Source organism: Salvelinus fontinalis, chromosome 35, assembly GCF_029448725.1.
Source record: "Salvelinus fontinalis isolate EN_2023a chromosome 35, ASM2944872v1, whole genome shotgun sequence".
In the NCBI taxonomy this organism is placed as follows: domain Eukaryota; kingdom Metazoa; phylum Chordata; class Actinopteri; order Salmoniformes; family Salmonidae; genus Salvelinus; species Salvelinus fontinalis.
Window position 1 is genome coordinate 18110880 of NC_074699.1, and position 17270 is coordinate 18128149.

General features: G+C 43.7%; 1 protein-coding gene across 1 annotated transcript; it reads left to right on the forward strand.

The window, feature by feature from the left end:
- Nucleotides 1-10468: 10468 nt before the first annotated feature.
- Nucleotides 10469-12079, forward strand: LOC129834979 (UDP-glucuronosyltransferase 2C1-like). Its single transcript, XM_055900339.1, has one exon. The coding sequence runs from the start codon at nt 10469-10471 to the stop codon at nt 12077-12079; it is 1611 nt and encodes a 536-aa protein (XP_055756314.1).
- The last annotated feature ends 5191 nt before the right edge of the window (nt 12080-17270 follow it).

Consider the following 17270-nt stretch of genomic DNA (forward strand, 5'->3'; position numbering starts at 1 on the left):
ACCAGCTCATCTACATGTTTTTGTTATGTCAAATCCATACATATCTTAATGCCTAAGTATTTCTTTCCGGGAAAACATTCGATTGGAGAATGAGTGAACATGTAGTTCATATGTAACATTCTTATGAGAGAATAAAAACAACATGTAGGTGAAAGTCCACAAACACAGAAACATTGATTCACTCAGATGAGTTTATTGAACTCTCTCTCTCATTGAGAGATTTTCTGTTCATGGTTACAAGGTCTGTCAAATAATTGTGTCTACAATGTATGATGGATAACCAGTGGAGAGGGACATTTAACTTTTGCGCCATCACCAATGTTGTACATTTTAATAACTTTATCAGGGCACTCAGACAAAATGAATTCCACAGAGAGAGAGTAAAGAATATGCTTTTCTATTTGCTATTTACTGTTTACGACAGGTTGACTCTCCAGCCACATTACCAGGCTGTTTGTGATGAGTTTTTCCAACCAGGTTCCAATGTATCCTATCATGTGGGGTAGAATTAAACACGAGTTACTTCTATATTGTCAATCAGTGATGCAGTTTAAGATTAGGGAGCTCAATTATTATGTTGACGTGCATGGCTTTATTTCCATTGCAGCATATTGGATGACTTATTTACATTCTATTCACCCAGTTCAACGTAACGTACTTAATGCAAGATCATACCCTTAAGACATGCTGACCTCCACTGTTATTGGCAATGGTGAGAGGTTAGCATGTCTTGAGGTATGATCTTTGACCCTGTGTAACTTTCTTACTCATCATTATTTACCATTCATTCAGGATCATTTTAGTCACCCTAGGCAGACGGGTTGATTTCCACATTAACAATGTTCCAGTGATGTTGCACTAGTTCTGGGATTTCCCAGGCTGCAACCTGGTCTCGGAGCATTTTGTATTATTCCGTACATAAATCCAAGATAGTCCATTTAGTATGATATGTTACGTTTTGTATGGCATGCATTCATTTGTGGATGACCATCATCCATTTCGTATGATATGTTAGGAATGACAATTCAGATGATATGTTACGAATTTGTGTATGATATGTCACGAATTCCAATTTGTTGCATCTCCCATCTCCACAGAGGAACTCTAGAGCTCTGTCAGAGCGACCATCGAGTTCTTGGTCACCTCCCTGACCTAGGCCCTTCTCCCCCGATTGCTCAGTTTGGCCGGGCGGCCAGCTCTAGGAAGTGTCTTGGTGGTTCTAAAATTCTTCCATTTAAGAATGATGGAGGCCACTGTTTTCTTGGGGACCTTCAATGCTGCAAAAAAATGTTTGGTACCCTTCCCCAGATCTGTGCCGTGACACAATCTTGTCTCGGAGCTTTACAGACATTTCCTTCGACCTCATGACTTGGTTTTTGCTCTGACATGCACTGTCAACTGTGGAACCTTATGTAGACAGGTGTGTGCCTTCCAAATCATGTCCAATCAATTGAATTTACCACAGGTGGACTCAAAGTTGTAGAAACATCTCAAGGATGATTAATGGAAATAAGATGCACCTGAGCTCAATTTTGAGTCCCACAGCAAAGGATATGAATTCTTATGTGAATAAGGTATTTCTGTTTTTTATTGTTAATAAGTTAGCAAACATTTCTAAAACCTGTTTTCACTTTGTCATTATGGGGTATTTTGTGTAGCTTGCTGAGGATTTATTTTATTTAATCCATTTTAGAATAAGGCTGTAAAGCAGGGGTGGGAAACTCCAGTCTTCGAGGGCCTGATTGGTGTCACACTTTTACTCCATCCCTAGCAAACACAGCTGATTAATCAAATTGCATTCTAAACTGACCATTGTAATTAGGTAATTATTGGAGTCAAGTGTGTTGGCTGGAGCTGGGGCAAAACTGTGACACCAATCAGGCCCTCGAGGACTGGAATTGCCCACCCCTGCTGTAAAGTAACACAATTTGGAAAAAGTCAAGTGGTGTGAATACTTTCCGAAGTCACTGTATAAAGCGCCTTGCAAAAGTATTCATACCTGTCACGTTCCTGACCTTATTTCCTTTATTTTGTCTTTGTTTAGTATGGTCAGGGCGTGAGTTGGGGTGGACATTCTATGTTATGTGTTTCTATGTTGGGTTCTTTTCAATTAGCCTGATATGGTTCTCAATCAGGGGCAGGTGTTTTACTTTTCCTCTGATTGAGAACCATATTAAGGTAGGCTGTTCACACTGTTTGTTTGTGGGTGATTGTTCCTGTGTCAGTGTTTGTACCACATGGGACTGTTTCGTTTCGTGTGTTCCGTCCTGTTCGTGCGTTCATGTGTTTTGGTTCTCAAGTTCAGGTATGTTCACATCATTTGTTATTTTGTAGTTTGTTCAAGTGTTTTTTCGTCTTCGTTTACATAAACGTGTTTATGTCTTCACAATACGCTGCATTTTGGTCCGATCCTTGCTCCTCCACAGAAGAGGAGAAAGACGAGCGTTACGAAATCACCCACCAACCAAGGACCAAGCAGCGTGGGAAAAAGCAGCAGCAGCGATCGCAGGATTTCTGGACATGGGAGGAAATACTGGATGGTAAAGGACACTGGGCACAACCTGGAGAATATCGCCGCCCTCGTGAAGAGCTGGAGGCAGCTAAAGCCGAGAGGCGGTGGTATGAGGAGGCAGCACGGAAGCGAGGCTGGAAGCCTGTTGTGAGTCAATCCCAAAAATTTCTTGGGGGGGAATACAACGGAGTGTGGCGAAGTCAGGTAGGAGACCTGCGCCAACTCCCCGAGCTTACCGTGGAGAGCGACAGTACGGGCAGACACCGTGTTATGCGGTAAAGCGCACGGTGTCTCCTGTACGTGTGCTTAGCCCGGTGCGGGTTATTCCACCTCCCCGCACTGGCCGGGCTAGATTGAGCATTGAGCCAGGTGCCATGAATATACATGGCACCAGCCTTACGCATGGTGTCCCCGGTTCGCCAACACAGCCCAGTGCGGGTTATTCCACCTCCCCGCACTGGTCGGGCTACGGGGAGCATTCAACCAGGTAAGGTTGGGCAGGCTCGGTGCTCAAGGGAGCCAGTACGCCTGCACGGTCCGGTATGTCCGGCGCCACCTCCCCGCCCCAGCCCAGTACCACCAGTGCCTACACCACGCACCAGGCTTCCTGTGCGTCTTCAGAGCCCTGTTCCTCCTCCACGCACTAGCCCTGTGGTGTGTGTCTCCAGCCCGGTACCACCAGTTCCGGCACCACGCACCAAGCCTCCTGTGCGTCTCCAGAGTCATGTGCGCCCTGTTGCTGCTCCCCGTACTAGCCTTAAGGTGCGTGTCCTTAGCCCAGTACCTCCAGTTCCGGCACCAGGCCGACTGTGCGCCTCAGCAGGCCAGAGTCTGCCGTCTGCCCAGTTCCGCCTGCACTGCCCGTCTGCCCAGTTCCGCCTGCACTGCCCATCTGCCCGGAGCCGCTTGCACTGCCCGTCTGCCCAGAACCGCCTGAACTCCCCATCTGTCCTGAGCCTTCAAAGCCGCCCGTCTGTCCTGAGCCTTCAAAGCCGCCCGTCTGTCCTGAGCCGCTAGAGCCGCCCGTCTGTCCTGAGCCGCTAGAGCCGTCCGCCAGACAGGAGCAGCCAGAGCCGCCCGCCAGACAGGAGCAGCCAGAGCAGCCCGCCAGACAGGAGCAGCCAGAGCCGCCCGCCAGACAGGAGCTGCCAGAGCCGCCCACCAGCCATGACCAGCCAGAGCCGCCAGCCAGAGCCGTCAGCCAGCCATGACCAGCCAGAGCCGTCAGCCAGCCATGACCAGCCAGAGCCGTCAGCCAGCCATGACCAGCCAGAGCCGTCAGCCAGCCATGACCAGCCAGAGCCGTAAGCCAGCAATGACCTACCAGAGCCGTCAGCCAGTCCGGAGCTGCCCCTCAGTCCGGAGCTGCCCCTCAGTCCGGTGCTGCCCCTCAGTCCGGTGCTGCCCCTCAGTCCGGTGCTGCCCCTTAATCCGGTGGGGTTAATATGGAGGGTGGTCGTTAGATGGAGGCCACGGAAGCGGGGATTGACTATGGTGGGGTGGGGACAACGTCCAGAGCCAGAGCCAGAGCCGTGGACAGATGCCCACCCAGACCCTCCCCTATATGTTCAGGTTTTGCGGCCGGAGTCCGCACTTTGTTCGGCGGGGTGGAGGGTTATGGGTACTGTCACGTTCCTGACCTTATTTCCTTTATTTTGTCTTTGTTAAGTATGGTCAGGGCGTGGGTTGGGGTGGGCATTCTATGTTATGTGTTTCTATGTTTGGTTCTTTTCAATTAGCCTGATATGGTTCTCAATCAGGGGCAGGTGTTTTACGTTTCCTCTGATTGAGAACCATATTACGGTAGGCTGTTCACACTGTTTGTTTTTGGGTGATTGTTCCTGTGTCAGTGTTTGTACCACATTGGACTGTTTCGTTTCGTTCGTTCGTGTGTTCCGTCCTGTTCGTGTGTTCATGTGTTTTGGTTCTCAAGTTCAGGTCTGTTCACGTCATTTGTTATTTGTAGTTTGTTCAAGTGTTTTTTCGTCTTCGTTTAAATAAACGTGTTTATGTCTCACAATATGCTGCATTTTGGTCCGATCCTTGCTCCTCCTCAGAAGAGGAGAAAGACGAGCGTTACAATACCCCTTGGATTTCTTCCCATTTTATTGTGTTACAAAGTGGGATTGAAATGGATTTAATTGCTATTTTTTGTCAACAATCTACACAAAATACTCTAATGTCAGTGGAAGAAAAATTCTTAAACATTTTCAAGATGAATAAAAATGTAATAACTAAAATATATTCTTTGCATAAGTATTCAGCTAGCTGAGTTTATACATGTTAGAATCCCCTTTGGCATCGATTACAGATCTGGTTCTTCTTGTGTAAGTCTCTAATACCTTTGCACACCTGGATTGTGCAATATTTGCCCACTATTACTTTCAAAATTCTTCAAGCTCTTACAAGATTTTGGGCATTTTCAAACTTGCCATAGATTTTCAAGCAGATTTAAGCCAAACCTGGCAATTCAGGAACATTCACTGTCTTCTTGGAAAGCAACAACCAGTGTATATTTGGCCTTGTGTTTTAGGTTGTTGTCCTGCTGCAAGGTGACTTCCTCGCCCAGTCTCTGATGTAAAGCAGACTGAAGCAGGTTTTCCTCTAGGATTTTGCGTGTGCTTAGCTCCATAACGTTTCTTTTTATACTGAAATACTCCCTATTTGCCGATGTCAAATATACCCATACTATGATGCAGACACAACCATGTTTGAAAATAAGGAGGCAGTTACTCTGTTGTGTTGGATTTGCCCCAAACATTATGCTATGCATTTAGGCCAAAAAGTCTATTCATTTGCTCTGTTTTTTGCAGTATTACTTTAGTGCCTTACTGTATTATCCTCCTTTTTTATTTTATTAAAATCCCAGCCCCCGCAGGAGGCCTGGTAGGCCGTCTGGTAGTGTAACGGTTTCTCTCCTCTTCGTCTGAAGAGGAGGAGTAGGGATCAGACCAAAATGCAGCGGGTTTTGAAAACATAATTATTTATTAAACGACGAAGACGAACACTAAAAAACACTTGGAATGATTACAAAATAACAAAACGAACGTAGACAGACTTGAACTAGAGAACTTACATATAACACGAAGAACGCACAAACAGGTACAGACTACAAACAAAACGCTACAGTCCCGTGTGGTACGAACATACATACAGACACGAAAGACAACCACCCACAAACAAACAGTGAAACCAGCCTACCTTAATATGGTTCTCAATCAGAGGAAACGTCAAACACCTGCCTCTAATTGAGAACCATATCAGGCAACACATTAAACCCAACATAGAAACACAACACATAGAATGCCCACCCCAACTCACGCCCTGACCAACTAAACACATACAAAACAACAGAAAACAGGTCAGGAACGTGACAGGTAGGCCGTCATTGTAAATAAGAATTTGTTCTTAACTGACTTGCCTAGTTAACTAAAGGTTAAATAAAAATGCAAAGACATGACAGATGCACATATGTATGATAACTGGTATCGCGCACAACGCAATATTTTTTAGTGGTAACTCCTCGATCACACCGACAGTGTTTTTGCAAAGTACATTCTTTCCAATGGAACGCTACGTTTGCCTTGAAGCATTGCGTTTGAGAAGCAGTTTCAGTGTGTTCTGTGTGGTGCATTAATTATGTTGAACTTTTGTTGCACACATATACAGATGATGCTCCGTACCATTTGTCGCATTATAGGTGTAATCAAGGCATAGTGTAGAAGGCTCAGATCAACATGGCAGAGTTGCCATTATAATCGTTTTCCTTTATAATGTCGAAATAAAATGTCTCCAGCCCGCATACCACACACTCACACACTGAAATCACATGTGTACGTTGTTTGCAAACAATCAATTTAGAGAGTGCAAGGGAGCCTCAAATATCATTATTTATTTTGCGTGGATCAAACAAAAACACCCTAATGATTGGTTGACAATAGAGCCTCCCACAATGGAGGCGATGGCTGCAGGATGAAGTTGGTGAAGAGCCACTGCAGAAACTTGCAGTACAAATGCATGACCTTTGATCACATGATTTATGTGAAGTTCATGCAGTTGACATGTAGGCTCAAGTCAGACAATTTCTATCCCCATTATACAGGGCCGGCCCTCCCATTAGGAAAGATTAGCCCGCCGCCTTATCCTGGTAGCTATGGTGATGTGTGTGTTTATATATAATAAATATAAATCCAACTGTGAATATCCAACTGTGAAACATTAATACAAATTAATCTGCCAATTAAATGATTGTATTTTTTGTCATGTTTGTGTGTGAAGAAGACGATTCATGTTAGCTAGCTGCAACTAGTGGATATCATTTTAGCTAAAAGTCATCTACAGAGATTTGAAACAATTTGCTACCATGTCTAAGAGACACAAACTATCAGGAAGCGAATATTTAAAAAACAATGAGAAAAGACGCACAATCTGTAAACTAAAGAAATTCGCTGTTGAAATTGATCAGCGTGTAGCAATGTCCATCAGCCGGTGTGGAGAATGACAGCCTAGGAGGACAGGCCATTCATTCGCCGAGAACGACGAGCCCCGGTTCGCTGATTCTAGCAGCGAAGAGGGCAAACCAGAGGAGTCCGAGCATGCACTTCCACCAATGATGAAAGCTCTCTGGCTGAACAAGAACATGTGGTCGCACTAGGCCTAGCCACACCTCCAAACAATGTCGGCGAAGACCCTACTATCCCAGACTCAGATTCGTCGCTCCCGGTCCCGGATGACAGTGGTGCTGCTGCTGCTAAATCCGACTCCCAGACAAAAAACATAAAAGATCCCGATGAGGGGCCAAAATATAGGAATGGATCTTTACGGGATATGTTAGTGCAGGCTGGGCCACATCGGGATAAGGAGGAGAATTCCCCAAGAGATGAGGGGCAACGAAAGTTTTCGGTGGCCCACTACAATAGGGGGATGGCGAACGGGGAGAGAGTGGAGAGACCAAGGCGTATCTATTCCAAAAACGATGCAGCCTTCTGTTCTTGCTGCAAACTTTTCTCACACGAGTGCACATCTGCGCTGGCCAGGGATGGAAGCAGGGACTGGAACAATCTGTGCCACCTACTCAGCTCGCATGAGAAGTCGCATGACCACCTAGATAGTTTCCAGAGGTGGAAGGAGCTGGAGATCAGGCTGGTGTCTAAGCAAATTCAGATGATTTGATTCCAGGACCATGGACAGCTACGGAGAGAAAACATCACTGATTGCAATGCAGCACCACAGCAGTGGAAAGAGGCCACTCTAGGTGGAGATGAAATAAATAAATTTTGAAACTGATGTTGGACAATCAAATGCAACATGTAACTAAACGAAATTCGTTAAGGCTGGGTCATTGACATGACGCTTATTTTACACTGCTCCAGCGAAACGAGGCCCGCCATGCATTTATGACAGCAGTTGTATCCAAAGCTCAAATGATCTTACTCTGTTTTACAGTTGTACAGAACTATGACAGTATATGTCAAATACGTTATATAAAAGTGTTATTTTTATTGTTGTAATTGTAACAATTATGGGGACGTGCCATTTGTGATAACAGGTGTGATATTATGAATAATAAACTCGTTTTCCTACTATAGGTAGTAGGATGCATAGTGATAGCAACATTGTAACTCTCCGATGCAGGGGTTAAATATAATGTGAGCTTATTTCTTCATCCCCCAATAAATAAGTGGTAATCCTACCTGTTTGACAGACACATTTATCCTATCTATTGATGACGGTATAGCCAAATACTCAAGTACTATCGCTTGCACTGATTAAATGTCTGGCAAGGGCTTGGTGTGTTTAACTAAGACCAGGGCTCGAATTGAGTGAGGGTATAACATACCCTTTGTTAATTAAAATGACATCTATTGTTTGCTTTATATTTTGAAGTAAATACATAAAACGCATCCAAATTATATCAAGCGTTCTATAACAACTCGGTGATGCCTTAAACGGAACCCAAACCGGCTGCGCGCCTGCGCCATCGTGCGCCATCGTGCATGAATTTATTTTGTCCCCCCACACCAAACAAGATCACGTTTATCGAGGAGATAAAATACATTTGACTTTGCTATTCTGTCTTCATTAATTGAGCTGTTCTCTTTCTGAAAAGAGAAGATGTTTGTTTAAACCCAGGCAGCTTTTAGGGAGGCACTGTTGTTTGGTTATACAGTGCCTTGCAAAAGTATTCATCCCTCTTGGTGTTTGTCCGATTTTTTTGCATTACAACCTGTAATTGAAATGAATTTTTATTTGGATTTAATGTAATGGACATACACAAAATAGTTATATTGGTGAAGTGAAATGGAAAAAATAACTTGTTTCAAACAATTCCAAAAAATTAAAAACGGAAAAGTGGTGCGTGCATATGTATTCACCCCGTTGCTATGAAGCCCCTAAACAGGATCCGGTGCAACTAATTACCATCAGCGGTCCAAAAATTTGTTAAATAAAGTCCACCTGTGTGCAATCTAAGTGTCACATGATCTGTCACATTATCTCAGTATATATACACCTGTTCTGAAAGGCCCCAGAGTCTGCAACACCACTAAGCAAGGGACACCACCAAGCAAGCGGCACCATGAAGACCAAGGAGCTCTCCAAACAGGTCAGGGACAAAGTTCTGGAGAAGTACAGATCAGGGTTGGGTTATAAAAAAATATCAGAAACTTTGAACATCCTACAGAGCACCATTAAATCCATGTTTTTAAAAAACTTGGCACCACAACAAACCTGCAAAGAGAGGGCTGCCCACCAAAACTCATGGACCAGGCAAGGAGGGCATTAATCAGAGAGGCAACAAAGAGACCAAAGATAACCATGAAGGAGCTGCAAAGCTCCATAGCGGAGATTGGAGTATCTGTCCATAGGACCACTTTAAGCCGTACACTCCACAGAGCTGGGCTTTATGGAAGAGTGGCCAGAAATAAAGCCATTGCTTACAGAAAAAATAAGCAAACGCGTTTGGTGTTCGCCAAAAGGCATGTTTTAGACTACCCAAACATATGGAAGAAGGAACTCTGGTCAGATGAGACTAAAATTGAGCTTTTTGACCATCAAGGAAAACGCTATTTCTGGCGCAAACCCAACACCTCTCATCACCCCAAGAACCCCATTCCCACAGTGAAACATGGTGGTGGAAGCATCAAGCTGTGGGGATGTTTTTCATCGGCAGGGACTGGGAATCTGGTCAGAATTGAAGGAATGATGGATGGCGCTAAATACAGGGAATTTCTTGAGGGAAACCTGTTTCAGTCTTCCAGAGATTTGAGACTGGGACGGAGGTTCACCTTTCAGCAGGACAAATCCCTTAGCATACTGCTAAAGCAACACTCGAATGGTTTAAGGGGAAGCATTCAATTAAATGAGTTCCGCATGTATGGATTCTGTCGTAACGTTGTTTGTTCATACTCAGGACAGATTGTTATTTCGGAGCTACAATAATAGAATGTTAACGTGTAGCCTAACATTAGGATGTGAAATAGGTTTCACCTCGGCAAAATCTACAGAATTTGACAATTTCCCAAGGTTCAAGAGACATTTATATCGGAGAAAAAAGTATTTCTCTCCCAGAATGAAATATTATACTGAATTACGTAATCAACCTTTTGTTATGAAAAGATGTTTAAACTTTAAAGTATCAATATTGTGGATAGTGTAGAGACTTATATGTAGCGTAAAAAAAAATTAGGCGTCACAATCAATTTTGTTTTTATTTTTCTCATGTAAAAAAAAAAACGTATTTCTATTTCAGAGTGAAAGATTATACTGTATTACGTAATCAACTTTTTGACATAACTTGTCTATACTTTAAAGTATGCCCATCATATTGTGGAAAGTGTAGGGACTTATTTGTAGCCTAAAGAAAAAAAACGTATGCCTGTTTTAATTCTTCTCATATCAAAACATAATTTGATTAGATTTATTTGACCTTATTTTTGTATATTTCAGGTCAAATTGATGCATGCTTATGTGAAGCAGCTAGTGAAGATGTGTCTCCCTGGTATCTTCATTTTTACCTTGTTGACCCTCTCAATTCCTGCTGTCCATGGTGGGAAAGTCCTGGTGTTTCCTCAAGACGGCAGCCACTGGGTCAACATTAAGGTCATTATTGAAGCGCTGCATTCAAGAGGTCACAGTGTGTCAGTAGTACGGCCATCAGACAGCTGGTACATCAAGGAGACCTCCCCTCACTACAGTTCAATCACAATTGATATTCCAGGTGGAGCTGATGAGGAATTCTTTCGCTCATTTGTGTCAAGACTAATACAGATAAAGAGAGAGGGAAACTCTGCTTGGACTCGTTTTAGTTTGGACATGGAGTTGAAGGACGGGTTTTTTGAAATCCACCGCAAAGTGTGTGAGATGGTAATCAAAATGTTAGAGAATAAACAGTTGATGCAGTCTATTAGAGAAACCAAGTATGACTTGGTTCTGACAGACCCATTAAATGGGGGAGGCGTTGTGCTGGCGCACTATTTAAATGTGCCCCTTGTTTTCAATGTTAGATGGACTATAGGTGGTGAGGGTCATTTTGTTATTGCTCCCTCTCCGCTATCTTACGTTCCAATTCCTGCTGCAGAGTTAACAGACAAGATTAGTTTTTTTCAGAGGGTCCGTAACATCCTTGTTTATATCGTCAGGCAGTATCTGTACAGACAGACAGTGGGGCCTCATTATTCCGCTTTGGTTAGTCGTTACTTTGGTCCTGAGGTCGACTACTTCTCATTGTTTCAAGCTGCTGATTTATGGCTCATGAGAGTTGACTTTGTGTTTGAGTTCCCTCGTCCCACCATGCCTAATGTAATCTATATGGGAGGGTTCCAATGTAAACCTGCCAAGCCTCTTCCCCAAAACTTGGAGGAGTTTGTTCAGAGTTCTGGGGTGCATGGCGTCATTGTCATGTCTTTGGGGACTTTAATTGGGCAGCTTCCACATGATATAGCTGATGAGATAGCTGCTGCTTTTGCCCAACTGCCTCAGAAGGTAATCTGGAGGTATAAAGGAGAAAGGCCAGCTACTCTGGGCAACAACACCTTACTAGTTGACTGGATGCCTCAGAATGATCTTTTAGGACACCCTATGACAAGGCTGTTTGTAGCTCACGGAGGAACAAATGGGATTTTCGAGGCTATCTACCACGGTGTTCCAATAGTAGGCCTTCCTCTAGTGTTCGACCAAACTGACAATCTTTCTAGAATGAAACTGAAGGGCATAGCAAAGGTTGTGAATTTCGCAACATTAGATAGAAACACATTCTCCCAGGCCTTACAGGAAGTTCTGGATGAGCCATCCTACAGGATGAACATGCAGAGACTATCCAGGCTACACAGGGACGTGCCAATAGAGCCCCTGGACACTGCCCTCTTCTGGATTGAGTTTGTCATGAGACACAAAGGTGCAGCTCACCTGCGTACAGAGTCCTACAGAATCCCCTGGTACTCCTCCCACTCTGTAGATGTAATGGTGTTTTTACTGACTGTTGTGCTTCTTATTCTGCTGATTACTGTTGCCTTGATCAGGTGTTTATACTTCAGGATGTGTAGTAGACAAAAAATTCAACATGAATGAAATTATTTGAGAAGGCCATTGTGTATTGGCTTGAATAGAAAAATTTCTTGGGCCACTATACCTATTTTGCCAATTGGACTTGGACCCCTCTGCGACTCGGAACCCTACTAATCCATCACAACTGGTCTATCAGCATCACCGCACGAGGAGGCTAAAACATACTTTCCTCCGTCGCGACGTCCCTCTAAGGCCCTTCTGCTAGCTTGCTAGCCCCGGCCTGATAGCTGTCTGAATCGCCGTGTCTCCAGCCAGCCCAACCACTCACTGGACCCCTATGATCACTCGGCTATGCATGCCTCTCCCTAATATCAATATGCCTTGCCCATTACTGTCCTGGTTAGTGATTACTGTCTTATTTCACTGTAGAGCCTCTAGCCCTGCTCGATGTGATAATTATTATTATTTTTTTTTATCTGTGTTTCCTGGACCGTCTATCTTCAATTTAAAGGGGTATCAACCAGACTCCTTTTCCAATGGCTTCCTCAGGCTGTGACCAGGCTTTAGACATAGTTTCAGGCTTTTATAAAAAAAAAAAAAAGTAGTCAGGTGTCCTCTGAATAGTTCCCGCGCGCCAGAGAGGAGCTCCCCATTTTCCTTTTCTCTCTTAATGAATAGGTTGTGGTCCGGTTGAAATATTATCGATTATATTTGTTAAAAACAACCTGAGGATTGATTATAAAAAACATTTGACATGTTTCTACGACCATTACGGATACTTTTTGGAATTTGTCGAACGGAACAAGGCTTTGGTTTTCTGAACATAATGCGCAACCCAAATGGCGTTTTTTTGTGATAAAAGTAATATTTATCGAACAAAAATAACATTTGTTGTGTAACTGGGAGTCTCGTGAGTGCAAACATCCGAAGATTATCAAAGGTAAGCGATTCATTTTATTGCTTTTCTGACTTTCGTGACCAAGCTAACCAAGCTAATATAAGGCTAACTGTTCTAGCATTGATTGCTACACTCACAAAAGCTTGGATTTCTTTCGCTGTAAAGTATATTTTCAAAATCTTACATGATAGATGGATTAACAACAAGCTAAGCTGTGTTTTGGTATATTTCACTTGTGATTGCATGATTATAAATATTTTTAGTAATATTTTTTAATCTGATACGTTTGGGAATTTTCATCTTCCTTTCAGGACCGGAACGAGGCTGTAGTTTTCTCAACATAATGCGCAACCCAAATGGCGTTTTTTTGTTATAAAAGTAATATTTATCGAACAAAAATAACATTTGTTGTGTAACTGGGAGTCTCGTGAGTGCAAACATCCGAAGATTATCAAAGGTAAGCGATTCATTTTATTGCTTTTCTGACTTTCGTGACCAAGCTAACCAAGCTAATATAAGGCTAACTGTTCTAGCATTGATTGCTACACTCACAAAAGCTTGGATTTCTTTCGCTGTAAAGTATATTTTCAAAATCTTACATGATAGATGGATTAACAACAAGCTAAGCTGTGTTTTGGTATATTTCACTTGTGATTGCATGATTATAAATATTTTTAGTAATATTTTTTAATCTGATACGTTTGGGAATTTTCATCTTCCTTTCAGGACCGGAACGAGGCTGTAGTTTTCTCAACATAATGCGCAACCCAAATGGCGTTTTTTTGTTATAAAAGTAATATATATCGAACAAAAATAACATATATTGTGTAACTGGGAGTCTCGTGAGTGCAAACATCCGAAGATTATCAAAGGTAAGTGATTAATTTAATTGCTTTTCTGACTTTCGTGACCATGCTAATTTGGGGCTAGCTGTTGTAGCATTGATTGATACACTCACAAAAGCTTAAATTTCTTTCGCTGTAAAGCATATTTTCAAAATCTGACACGATAGGTGGATTAACAACAAGCTAAGCTGTGTTTTGGTATATTTCACTTGTGATTGCATGAATATAAATATTTTTAGTAATATTTATGCATTTGGCGCCCTGCAATTTTAGCGGGTTGTTTAGGAAAGTGATCCCATAAAAGGGATCCGTAGCGCAGAGAAGTTAAACGTCTCTAGAGACAATATCTCTCCCATCATTACTCGATGCCTAGGTTTACCTCCAATGTACTCACATCCTACCATACCTTTTCTGTACATTATGCCTTGAATCTATTCTATTGCGCCCAGAAACCTGCTCCTTTTACTCTCTGTTCCAAACGTATTAGACGACCAGTTCTTATAGCCTTTAGCTGTACCCTTATCCTACTCCTCCTCTGTTCCTCTGGTGATGAATAGGAGCTCCACTCCTATTCCCCAGGTGCTCTCATTTGTTGACTTCTGTAACCGTAAAAGCCTTGGTTTCATGCATGTTAACATTAGAAGCCTCCTCCTTAAGTTTGTTTTATTCACTGTTTTAACACACTCTGCCAACCCGGATGTCCTAGCCGTGTCTGAATCCTGACTTAGGAAGACCACCAAAAACCCTGAAATTTCCATCCCTAACTATAACATTTTCCGACAAGATAGAACTGCCAAAGGGGGCGGTGTTGCAATCTACTGCAGAGATAGCCTGCAGAGTTCTGTCTTACTATCCAGGTCTGTACCAAAACAATTTGAGCTTCTACTTTTAAAAATCAACCTTTCCAGAAACAAGTCTCTCACCGTTGCCGCTTGCTATAGACCACCCTCTGTCCCCAGCTGTGCCCTGGACACCATATGTGAATTGATTGCCCCCCATCTATCTTCAGAGTTTGTGCTGCTAGGTGACCTAAACTGGGACATACTTAACACCCCGGCCATCCTATAATCTCAGCTTGATGCCCTCAATCTCACACAAATTATCAATGAACCCACCAGGTACAACCCCAAATTCGTTAACACGGGCACCCTCATAGATATCATCCAAACCAACTTGCCTTCCAAATACATCTCTGCTGTTTTCAACCAAGATCTCAGCGATCACTGCCTCATTGCCTGCATCCGTAATGGGTCTGCGGTTAAACGACCACCCCTCATCACTGTCAAACGCTCCCTAAAACACTTCAGCGAGCATGCCTTTCTAATCGACCTGGCCCGGGTATCCTGGAAGGATATTGACCTCATCCCGTCAGTAGAGGATGCCTGGTTATTCTTTAAAAGTGCCTTACTCACCATCTTAAATAAGCATGCCCCACTCAAAAAATGTAGAACCAGGAACAGATATAGCCCTTAGTTCTCTCCAGACCTGACTGCCCATGACCAGCACAAAAACATCCTGTGGCGTTCTGCATTAGCATCGAATAGCCCCTGTGATATGCAACTTTCCAGGGAAGTTAGGAACCAATATACATACACAGGCAGTTAGGAAAGCTAAGGCTAGCTTTTTCAAGCAGAAATTTGCATCCTGTAGCACAAACTCAAAAAACTTCTGGGACACTGTAAAGTCCATGGAGAATAAGAGCACCTCTTCCCAGCTGCCCACTGCACTGAGGCTAGGAAACACTGTCACCACCGATAAATCCACTATAATTGAGACTTTCAATAAGCATTTTTCTACGGGTGGCCATGCTTTCCACCTGGCTATCCCTACCCCGGTCAACAGCCCTGCAACCCCCACAGCAACTCGCCCAAGCCTCTCCATTTCTCCTTCACCCAAATCCAGATAGCTGATGTTCTGAAAGAGCTGCAAAATCTGGACCCTTACAAATCAGCCGGGCTAGACAATCTGGACCCTCTCCTTATAAAAATGATCAGCCGAAATTGTTGCAACCCCTATTACTAGCCTGTTCAACCTCTCTTTCTTTCTTTCGTATCGTCTGAGATTCCCAAAGATTGGAAAGCTGTCACGCTCATCCCCCTCTTCAAAGGGGCAGACACTCTAGAACCAAACTGCTACAGACCTATATCTATCCTACCCTGCCTTTTCGAATCCCACCGTACCTTCTCCGCTATGCAATCTGGTTTCAGGTCATGGGTGCACCTCAGCCACGCTCAAGGTCCTAAACGATATCATAATCGCCATCGACAAGAGACATTAATGTGCAGCCGTATTCATCGACCTGGCCAAGGCTTTCGACTCTGTCAATCACCACATTCTTATCGGCAGACTCGACAGCCTTCGTTTCTCAAATGATTGCCTCGCCTGGTTCACCAACTACTTCTCTGATAGAGTTCAGTATGTAAAATCGGAGGCCCTGTTGTCCGGACCTCTGGCAGTCTCTATGGGGGTGCCACAGGGTTCAATTCTCGGGCCGACTCTCTTCTCTGTATACATCAATGATGTCACTCTTGCTGCTGGTGATTCTCTGATCCACCTCTACGCAGACGACACCATTCTGTATACCTCTGGCCCTTCTTTGTACACTATGTTAACTAACCTCCAGACGAGCTTCAATGCCATTACAACTCTCCTTTCGTGGCCTTCAACTGCTCTTAAATGCAAGCTCTTCAACCGATCGCTGCCCGCACCTGCCTGCCCGTCCAGCATCACTACTCTGGACGGTTCTGACTTAGAATATGTGGACAACTACAAATACCTAGGTGTCTGGTTAGACTGTAAACTTTCCTTCCAGACTCACATTAAGCATCTCCAATCCAAAATGACATCTAGAATCGGCTTCCTATTTCGCAACAAAGCATCCTTCACTCATGCTGCCAAACATACCCTCGTAAAACTGACCATCCTACCGATCCTCGACTTTGGCGATGTCATTTACAAAATAGCCTCCAACACTCTACTCAACAAATTGGATGCAGTCTATCACAGTGCCATCCGTTTTGTCACCAAAGCCCCATATACTGCGACCTGTACACTCTCGTTGGCTGGCCCTCGCTTCATACTCATCGCCAAATCCACTGGCTCCAGGTCATCTACAAGTCTCTGCTAGGTAAAGCCCCGGCGTATCTCAGCTCACTGGTCACCATAGCAGCACCCACCCGTAGCACACACTCCAGCAGGTATATCTGGTCACCCCCAAAGCCAATTCTTCCTTTGGCCGCCTTTCCTTCCAGTTCTCTGCTGCCAATGACTGGAATGAACTGCAAAAATCACTGAAGCTGGAGATTCATATCTTCCTCACTAGCTTTAAGCACCAGCTGTCAGAGCAGCTCACAGATAACTGCACCTGTACATAGCCCATCTGTAAATAGCCCATCTAACTACCTCATCCCCATACTGTATTTTTTTATCTTGCTCCTTTTCACCCCAGTATCTCTACTTGCACATTCATCTTCTGCACATCTATCATTCCAGTGTTTCATTGCTATATTGT

Coding starts and splice junctions, on each gene's coding strand:
- LOC129834979 (XM_055900339.1), top strand. CDS start 10,469: ATGCATGCTTATGTGAAGCAGCTAGTGAAGATGTGTCTCCCTGGTATC.